At 31.7% G+C, this 11,088-nt stretch overlaps 1 protein-coding gene across 1 annotated transcript; it reads right to left on the reverse strand.

The window, feature by feature from the left end:
- Nucleotides 1-6,740: 6,740 nt before the first annotated feature.
- On the reverse strand, nt 6,741-7,925 carry LOC115966426 (the record flags this gene model as incomplete). The annotated part of the gene is made up of 1 exon (XM_031085662.1): nt 6,741-7,925. A coding segment is annotated over one exon (1,185 nt), but the record flags the coding sequence as incomplete, so codon positions are not given.
- Nucleotides 7,926-11,088: the final 3,163 nt, after the last annotated feature.

Raw genomic sequence — 11,088 nt, forward strand, 5'->3', positions numbered from 1 at the left:
ATTGTGGCTAACTTTACTTTTGCCTCGGTTGAACTGCAGAGAGACGGTTGTTGTTATGGGCAATGAGGCGGTGGTGTGACAGTGGAAGATTAAGACTTGTGGGAGGATTGTTGCTGTTGTTACTAAGTCTGACAAGGCTCCTGAACGGCTTGTTGAGAAGGTTACTGCTGATGATGTCAATATTGGGCTTAGCCATGTTTGCGTTAGGAATCGGATAGGAGAAGAATCTTATAAAGAGGCGCGAGTGGAAGAGGTTAGACTTTTTGAATCACATCCTCTGCTTTCCAAGATTGATAAATCTATTGTGGGGATTTCTATTTTGGCACAAAACCTAATGCGAATTCAAGCAGCTAGTACAGCGAGAAATTTGCCTGCTACTGTGAAGACTGAAAGATTTGAGCTTGGATTGTGTATAACAATGGTGGAAAGCGAGAGAGAGCAAAAACTGAGTAATTCTGAAATTGTATTTCCAATCTCTCAACTATACAAGATACATTAGATTCTATATATATATACATTATACATTAGGAAAGGTTCTAGAAAATCCTACTCTAACTGAATTGCAATAGACTCATAACAAACTGTCCAGCCTGGCATAACCGTATCTTGATCATCGTGAAACTACCAGAGAGTAGAGATCAGAGTGAATCCAGGCCAAGTCCCCTTGAGAAGATATTTTAAACACTATGCTCAAAACGTCACCGTTTCTAGGCTAGTGTTTTTATGAATTTAACTTGAGTAAAATGACGCCGTTGCCACTAAACCAAACGTCATCGTTTTGATCTAGATGACCGTTGGTTACTAGCCGTTGCTGCTACAGCTGTCTCTTTTTTCCCCATTTGAATTTGGGTCTTCTTCTTTCTTCAAATCATTCAACTGAAACCCAATCTTCTTCTCTCCATTTCCAAACTCAGAATCTCCTTTAACAAAGACAAGTTTTTTTTTTTTTTTTTTTTTTTGAGAATGATTAACAAAGACAAGTTGAACTTGAACTCTGCTGAAGCGAAAAGAATGCCCTAGAAGATGTCATCTCTTAGTGATAGTTCACCCATGCAGCTGAAATGGATAGTCATGTGTTGCCCTGTGGCTTTATTCTTGGGACTCATGACTTGTATGAGTGGGGGCGGGGGGGTGGCTGTTGAAGTAGACAAATTTTACATTTCGGCAAGCGTTGAAATTTTAAAAAAAAATAAATAAATAAAAAATAAAAAGAATCCTATGGCTGAGAATAAGGAGTATTGGTATGTTGTATTTTAAGAGTTCTCTGCCACCATTCCTACAAAAGCTTTCTTTTTTGCTGAGCTCATTTCCCAAAAATTTGTCACAAAATAATTTGGAGAGAAATCCTTTAAACTGTCATTTTATCTTTTTATTAGATGTAAATTTTATAAATCTACTCTTAGATTGCATTTTCTTCTTATATCCTCAATACTTGCAAAATTTCAAAAATATCAAAGATCAACAATAGCTATATTATTAATCAAATATTTAAATTTCAAGTTTGTATTATCTTAAATTGTGCAAAAAAAAAAAAAAAAAAATACATTTATGGATCGAATGCTATGTAACATTCGATTTAAATGATATTTGACATATATGTTAAGAGCATATATAACATTCAATTTAATGGGTAGATTTTCAAAATATATAGCTATGTTAATTTTTTAATGGAAGTTTGTAAAGTTGCTCTCGAAATTAGTTTGAAGAGAAATTTTGTTTATTTAAAAATAGTAGACTTAAGTGACTAACATGCCGATTGACCATCTAAACCTCGGGCAAAAAGTGCAAGAGAACAGGAGAGACATAGAAGACAAATTTATATATCTATATTCTATATATTACTAAAAGTTGAAGCGTAGTATTTAATGTTGCTACGCTCTAGTTGAGCCACATCAGCAACCATGTCATTTCCCTTATTTTTTCTAAAATTTTCCCATAATTTAAAAATACTTTTTCTAAATATTTCTCATAATTTTAAAATACTACTAAAAAGAAATGATTTCCAACTCTGCACCATAAAGCCCAATCTTATGTTAATGTTGTTAATGTTGTCTTTAATGCTAATACCTGTGTCTCCCCTCCTCCTTTTGCTCTTCTTGTCTTTCACACTTTCTAAACTTCAGAATTTCACCTTTCTAATGCCAAACTCTCTCTCTTCCCTCCTTGGTCTCTTCATCTCCTCTGAATCACTTCTTCGTACCTGTTCAATTGCCACTTTGCTAAAAAAATCACTTCTTCATACCTGTTCATCTCCTAGGTACGCATTATCTCTTCCTTTTATAATTAACATTTTGCTATTCTTTCAACTAATTGAGCATTAATTCAGACCTCCTTCAAATCTGTCTCTTGATTAATGGCGATTCTTCCTATTCCTGATCAAGAGGTTTTTCAAAACGTTCAATTGTTGCTTATTGGAAATAAAACACCCACTGCTTTATTTTTCTATATATATATCTGCAATCTCTTTGCCTCCATAGATAAAGAGCCTATCAGCCTAACCTATACCAATGCAGAATCCAACCCTTCCCACTAATAAGCGCCCACGAAATTATCATATTTAAAGCCATGGATATTTGTTGTGGGGTTCTCAGCAAACAAACAGACCAAAACAAAAACAAAACAAACAAACAAACAAAAAAAACAAAAGCTTTTAGAATCAAAGCCCTTCAACCTCCAAACCAAAACATTGTCAACGTTAAAGAAGTGCTTGAACAATCTGTGATTCGGTTCTCACAGGTTCAAATCAGATATATATATATATATATATTATTTTGTGTACTTACAGCCATTGTTGAAGCTTCAACCGCCATGAGATTCTATCAAACCATGAGATTGTCTCTGTCTCTCTCGCTCTCGCTGCATTTTCTCCATTTCTACAGGTCTTCTTTGCTTTACTGTCATGGTGAAGGTTTTGGCTGTTGCAGAAGACGGAATGGTTGTGCGACCCATTCAACCACTTATTTCTTTTGTAAATTGCATTGGACTGTTTTTACTTAATTGGTTTTTTAATGGGCAGACAAACCAATGTCCGCCCCTCTTCAGTTTTTGTATTTTTTTTTTTTTAAATTTGATAAGTGATTAATGGGGTTGGGCATAATAAAATAATATTGGGTAATTAAATGGGCTAGACATGATGTAAGATAATTTAAATAAATTCTTGCATAAAAAGTATTAGAATATTAAACCCTAACAAAAAGTTTAAGTTATTAATTTCATATATATATATATATATATATATATATCCATTGATTGAGATACTCAATATTTATTTATGTTTGCTTTTGATTTAATATTACTTATTTGTCTTATGAAAGTTATGATATATAAAAAAAAACATTTGAAATATAGATACTTATATTTATTTGAATTATTTTAGTCAATTTTTTATATTTTTACTAATTTAATATATTTATTTATTTTTAAATAATTATTAAATTAATTATGATATCATTATGGTTCGACCTCAGCTCGACTTTAAAAACCTTAAATCTCTCCCTTTTATGGTTCTTTGAATGGTCCGAGTTTCACAACTATGTCTGTAAATGACAATGTCATAAACAATCTCTACCCACTTGGTGTCACAAATACTATTTGATCCCTCAAGACATTGTCTTTGCTTGAATATATGTCATTGGTATAACAAATCGAAGAGCAAATTATGGAGAGAGATCACAACTTTTCTTTTCTTTGTTTCTCATGAAAAAAGTATATGGGAAAATGGTTTCTTTTTTCCAAATTTGGTAGGCTGTGGTTGGTCATGATTATTGAGAGTTGGAGCTGTTTGGTTGTTGACGATAAATGCATGAATGTTTTTAGAAAATGGGTCATAAATGTTTTTAGGGTTTGACAAGTTAGTTGTCAGTTGGAGCTTGTGTGTGTATGTTTCTTTTAAAAAATTATTTCACACTTTGTTATTGAAATAGTTGTTACATTGTAGGTATTGCATATATTCACCAATGAAAAATTATGCATTTCTTTTAATAATTAAAGTACCATACAAAGAACAAACAGAGGGCTTATGATATTGTATGTATTTAAATTATAGGTGGGCAATTTTATCCAAACAAAAAAGCATGTCTCAATTATGGCTTTGTGCAAAAAAAAAAAAAAAGTGTGTAGCAAATATGCTATTGCAATCTTGCTTTGTTTTTGAGTAGCTGTTTGTTTATTTTATTTTGGCCATACAAGAAATGCACATTGCATTGAAGTGTACATTGTCATTTGTTGTTAGACTAATATGTTTTTCTTATAAGGTTTTGTAATTCTATTTTAAAGATCAATGAACACTAGCCTTTTTAGATATTGAATATAGACTTCCAAAGATACGCTTGCTACTTTTCTACTTGAAATTTCCAATGTTGTATGAAATTAGAACTTCTCTTTAAGGAGGTGAATGAAGAGCCAGTTAAGGAAAGACAAAATGTGGCCTTAAGCAAGAAAAGATTGTTGAACCATTTAAAAGGAATTGATAAGGATAAATATTTAATACTCACAAATGAGGATAAATACAATAATAATACTCTTTTTTTCCTGATGACAACTTATTCTTATCCCACATATACCAAAATAACTTTATTTGCTTACCAACCCAAAATATCTTTAAACTTTACTTTGCTCAAAAACATAAGCTAAAATATTAAGTAGGCCCAACAATTGCAGCTCATGTTTCCCTCATCTCAAAACTAGACATGGCACTGGCCTTTTTTCAAAGCCATCTATTATGTAGGTTTGGGCATTATATTTAGAGATAGTCATGGTTCTCCTGTTATAGTCCATAATTAATTCATTGCCAAGGAAATCCATTGTGGATGGCTGCCATGCTCTATTGAGTGTTACACTCCTGTCATGAATTGTGGATCGGGGATTTGATTGTGGAGTTTGCCAACTCAGTTGCTGGCATCAATTGGGTTGTAGGAACCATGCTTGAAGAGATTCCGGATGTGTTAGAACAAATTCATGCTCTTTGTAAAATAGGTGGGACATATATCCTGTAGGACAATTTCTAGATTGTGTATCAAGTAAACGTAAGTTTTGGAGTTCTCTCTTTTGGAATTTTCCGGTGCATCGCATGGGTTAGCGACTAGTATATATATATAAAAGTTGAAGCGTAGCATTTATTGTTGCTACGCTCTTGTTGAGCCACCTCTTCGTCACGTCATTGGCCACATAATTAATCTTTTTCATTTTTATTTTTTACCTTTAATTTTTTTACAATATTAAATATATAAATATATTGGCTTTACAAATTCATCTTAGGTGGTTTTAACTTTACATATTCATTTACTTTAATTTTGATGTTATAATCTATATAATATATCAATGAAAAATCAAACAAAAGTATTGTTTATATATATTCATCTTTGGCGATTTTAATTTTACATATTATTTTGCCCCTTCATCTTCCTTTATTTTGGCTCTTCTTATTCTCATCATCTTACTATAAATTTGCCACTCTCCCATTCTATACATATTTTTCCCTTACAAAAAAAAGGTTATTTCTCTCTCTCTCTCTCTCTCTCTCTCTCTCTCTCTCTCTCTCTCTCTCAATTTTTTTTTTTCATTTTTTGTTGATTTCATTTTTTATTTTCCCTATATCTTTACCTTAGATTGATGAATATTTTTTTTTAGAATTCTACTTTTTAAAAATTTTATATAAAAAAATATTCACTGCCTATAGGAGGATCTCCTACTAGAGGTTCGTTTCCTTGTTGTCCTATTATTAACTAATTCATATGTGTTCCTTGATGCAAGTTTTTTTTTTAATCATTTTGTTTACAACACTAAATACTTTTAATGAATGGTGTTTAATGTTGATCTGAATTAGGGAAAAATCATATCAGTGACATTAAGAGAATACCTCCAAAACATCCCTTTTGGAATGGCCTTTTTGTGCCCATTTGAATATACTTCAGCATAATAAAAATCATATAGAGACAATGAATGAATGAAATAGTACATCATATCACCATAAACAACTGTCCAATTCACAAGTAACTTTGAAAATTATTTTCTTCTTTCATGGGCTATTTTGATGACCACAACTTTCCCCCTCATTTAAGATGATTTTTTTTTTGTACTTAGAATGCAGTAAAGTTGATATTTTTTGTATTTAGGTATTATTTAAGTAAAATAGTAGACTCTAGAAGAAAAGTCCAACTTCACATTTTAATTAACAATTACTTCAAAGAAATTTCATATATCTTAAGAGAATTTGTAATTTAGATATACCTAATAACTATGGCTGTAGCAAATAATATGCAAATTCACCCAAAAAAGAAAAAAGAAAAAAACATTGAATTTTTAAAATTTGGAGCCTTACCTGCTTGTTATCATGTAATCAATGCAACTTGAGTCTTGAGGTTACTAAGATCTTTTGTTAAATAGGTCCGAAATGGTCACATCGTCAACAATCGACCAATGTCCCAACCCCCAACCAACTCAAATTACACACAAATTAGCCACAAACCAATAAACAGCCCAATAAGCTTCATCAAAAAAAAAAAAGTTCCCCAAAACTATGCCAATAGACAACCATAATAATACAATAGATTCAAAAATAAAGAATTAAAGGCTCAACCTAAATGAAAAATATACATAAAAATTAAAACAACAGTGGTCTTTCTATAAACAATTATTGTGAATGTTGAAATTATACTGGGCACATTGATAGATCACTTTTTACATTATCATTGGTCTTTATTTTGTCAGTGAAAGTAAATTGTGTGTGGGTGAAAGTCAAATTATTGTGTAGCACCTCCCAACTGGTGGTCATTATATGTGTTGCTTGACATTTGGATTTTCCCCAGAATACAGTCATGATGAGCAGGAAAGCTACACTCTGCACAATAGTAAAACCATTGCTTGGGATCTCGTTCTTCTTCACAGATATCACAATAATATTCACCGAAGTCATCTTCAGGAGTATAATAGAGAGTGAATGGATGTTCATGTTGGTTGTACCATGTGGTTAGTGGTAGTGTAGCACATTTGAAGTCAAGAACAAAATCACAAGTGGCACAACGAAATACTTTATACATTTCAGAACTACAACTACTACACTTTTGTCTAATGCTTGTGCTAGAGAGGTAAAGACGATGCATATGACAAGCATGAGTAAGGGTGTCTGATAATAAAATACATTGAACATTGTAATTATACTCGCATATTTGACAGTTGTATTTTAAGCCATTGCAGCACTGGGCACAGGTAACACAGAAAAAAGAATCTTGCTGATAATTGAGGGTGAGAGGGTGAGTATGAATAGGGTGTCGTTTTATTTTGGGTAATTTAGAACAAGATTTATGAAGAAAGAAGCTACATGGGGCACAACTATAAAATGGAGAAAGAATGGATTGTACGCACCCGTTGCATTTTGTGTTATTTGGTATCTCATCAGTAAGCTTCAAATTATGTTCGTGACTGAAGTGTTTGATTTTTGTGGCTATTTCAGTTCCGTCCTCCCCCACAGTGGTTTTTTTGACTTTGCAAATTTCTGAGTCAAAGGATTGATGGAGCTCTGAATCTTCAGATTTTGACTCAGTGGTCTGCTCCTCTTCAAGTTCTTGCAAATTTATGTGCTCCCAGTTCCAGGAGAGCATAGAACAATAGAGGTGGGCAACAAAATCGCATCTTGAGCAATAGTAAAGCCAGAGTGTATCCACTTTTTGAACACAAAGTAGGCAAATTGGAGAGTCGAATTGATGGACTTGAAGCGAAGGGGTGAGGTGGAGAAGGTGGTTGTGACGATAAACTTTCAGTATGCGTGGGCAAGCAGCACAACGTGAATGTATACCGAAATCACATTGGACACAACAATAAGGCAGATTGCCTTCTTTGCCACAGAAGTCGCAAGTGAACTTCATTAGCTTCCAAATGCTACGGGTCAATTGGTGGTCATGGACTTCAGTTTGGATGGTGAGTGATAAAGACGAACATTTGATGTGAATGTTGAAGTTGCAACGGTAACAGCAATAACTATATTCACTACTCTTTTCTCCGCAGACGTCGCATTTGCTGAATTTGTCAAATTCTTCTTTGTTTTGAAGATATGTATTTATGCCAAAGAGAATAAGAGGATGATTTGGGTGTGAGGGATGGTGCAACCCAAGGGGTAGTTCTGCACATGATTTATGATGAATGTACCGCCCTCTACATTCTTTACAACTGTAGCTAGGACCAAATACTGGTTCGAAGCACCCATTACAAGGTCGTCCACTTCTTTCGTCTTCATTAAAGACCAACAGATGCTTCCAATGCCACCAATGTTGAAGCTCCATCGTCTGGACAACATCAAATTTGGTTAGAAAATAATGACAGTGCAAAACAAACTAAGAAAGAGAGAGAAACACATGAGATGCTTGATTGAAGTCTAGTAGCATTTGTTTTCGGTCTAACTATCATCAAGTCACATGGAATGATTAGTAAAGTTTTATAAAAAAAGTAAAGACCAATACCAAATAGACAATCTCGCACTTCTCCACTAAGCTTAGACGCTAATGCTCTCGCTGGCTGGGCTTGCTCAAATTTGATTTGGAAATCCAATTTTTAATGTCAGCTTATGAGATTAAAGGTGTGAGGATTCTGGGATTTAAAGAAAGATAGGAGACATTTTGGTTCATTCGGAAGTGGATGCTCTCAGCATTAGGGTTCAAGTGAGTGTTGCACTTGCACGCACATTAGGTGTTTGATTTAGGTCATGTAAAAGAAAAGTTGTTGGATTTGAAAGAAGTGATTAATTAAAAATAAAGTTTATAAAAAAAATTAATTACAAATAAAAGGCCGTTAAGAAATAATTAAATATTAAATAAAGCTAGTGACTTGCAATGCATATAACTTAATTAATCCAAACAATCAAGTAAGTCATGCGCAATACATATGACAAAAGGTAAAGTATAACATGAATACTTCCATTAAAAAAAAGTATAACATGAATATTTGATAAACATAACAGGTTTAAGTAACCCTTTACAAAAGAATTTGGATTTGAATTGGTCTCCATCTAAAAGTTTTGAACCAAATATTCCCTAATTTTGGTCGTCTCACACTCCAATATAAAATTATGGAATTAAAGAAAAAGTGCCTAAAGGGTAGGGATAAATAATAAGACATTAATTCTAAGGAAAAAAAATAGAGACATTATTCTTGCACAATACATGTTCCAATCATGTCATTAATTGATATCACAATTATTATTATTATTATTATTATTATTATTATGTTAGAGAAGTGGAATTTGTTTCATTTTCTTTTGTTTATGTCAATAAATATTCCCCCTCAAAAAAAAATGTCAATAAATATTCATTATAATTAAAAAAGTTAGACTTGGTTAATTTTACAAAAGTTGTTCTACTAAATAACTTTATTTTATAATAATAGCTTTTTAAGCCTAAGTAAATATTCTACATGTTGAGAGTAATGTTCTTTCCACTTATATAATAGAGGGTACTACTATTTAAATTCATGGTAGGAACCCACCATTCTTGAGGGAAATGATTATTGCTCCATAAGTATTCAATATTTTTCATCAAATCTAATGTTAAAATAAATTTCTTTGCATAAGTAAGATGGAAGGCATTTGGATTCATTTGGAGGTGGATGCTCAGTCTTTGGGCTTGGTTGGAGTTCTGTAAAAATAAAGTTGTTGGATTTGGAAGAAGTGATTAATTAAAAATAAAACTCATGGTTTGTCAAATTTGGGGGTGGACCGGGTGGAGGTGTATTTTCACTATCTTGTCACCTGTTAATAAATATTAAATAGAGCTAGTGATTTAGTTCCCTAAAGTAAATGTTTATTGCTTTTTCTTTTCTTTTTTTCCAATGTAAAATGTGGAACACAATATTGAAAAGTTTTAAATATTGAGATAGAAAAAAGTTCTTTAAAATGAGTAAAAAAAAAATTATAAATTTTCAACTAAGATTATTAATAATAGATAAAATGAATATTTAATAGGCACTATGTATAAGTTTTTTCTTTTTTTTTGGAATAAAATGTATAAGTTATTCCTTACATTACAAAAGGAATGAGTTTTTATTAGGGTCCTCATGTCAAATTCTTTACACTAAGGTTAATGTTCCTTCCTCCCACATAATAGTAGGTCACGCTAATTAAATTCTTTGTGAGGATCTACATTTATATGAGAGGAGGGATTGTTACTTTTGGAATATTAAAAATTTTCTACTTAACTCATGGTTGGAATGAATTTCTTTCCAAACTATCAGGTTTACCAAATAGTATTATGATCTATCATTCTTTCTGAAAATCGTAGCAATTAGGCATTAGAAACCCATTAATTTATAAAGAGATCTTATGGTTTTTTGAATTATTAAATATATTAAACAAATAACCATATAGATTTAACAGTAGATCGCAACTGATTGTTGTGAATTCTTGCATGTGATTAACCTATAATAGATATTTAATAAGAATGTGAATTCAAAAAAATAGTAATTTAAAAAAAGTAACTAATTGATGTAATTTTTATGAAAGCAAAGTCAAATGTAGCATGAACCAAACCCATTTAGCAATGATATATGTCTCACAAAATATAATGTTAATCCAGGTACTAAATAAGCCAAAAATTATACTTTATTTAACATCTATACAAAAAAATTTAAGCAATCAAATCAACATATTATTTATGAAAAGTAATAGAAAAACACACATGCATATAAATAAATTTGCAAAAACAACCATCATTACCTATTGTAAGAATAATCCAATATTAACTTCAAAACACACCTAGGAAAGCTTCCAAATTAGTATCAATATCAATTTTGACAAATATATGTTCATGTGAAGGTCATTCATAACCTCTTCTATTTATAGGCTTATTATGCTTTGGGCACATAAAACACCCTCCAAAACAAAAGAAAGAACATGAGAAGAAATTGGGCAAGGAATTTAATGCTTACTTGTTTAGATGTTTATACTTATCTTTCTCATATTCTCTAATCATTTATTATTATTATTATTATTATTATCTTTTCTTTATCATATCTAGACTTCATACTAACGTTTCCTCTTTCTTTTTTTTGTAAACATGTCCATACAATCAATTTATTTCTCATTCATTTATTATATTTCTTTAT

Source organism: Quercus lobata, chromosome 11 (assembly GCF_001633185.2).
Source record: "Quercus lobata isolate SW786 chromosome 11, ValleyOak3.0 Primary Assembly, whole genome shotgun sequence".
NCBI classification, from domain to species: domain Eukaryota; kingdom Viridiplantae; phylum Streptophyta; class Magnoliopsida; order Fagales; family Fagaceae; genus Quercus; species Quercus lobata.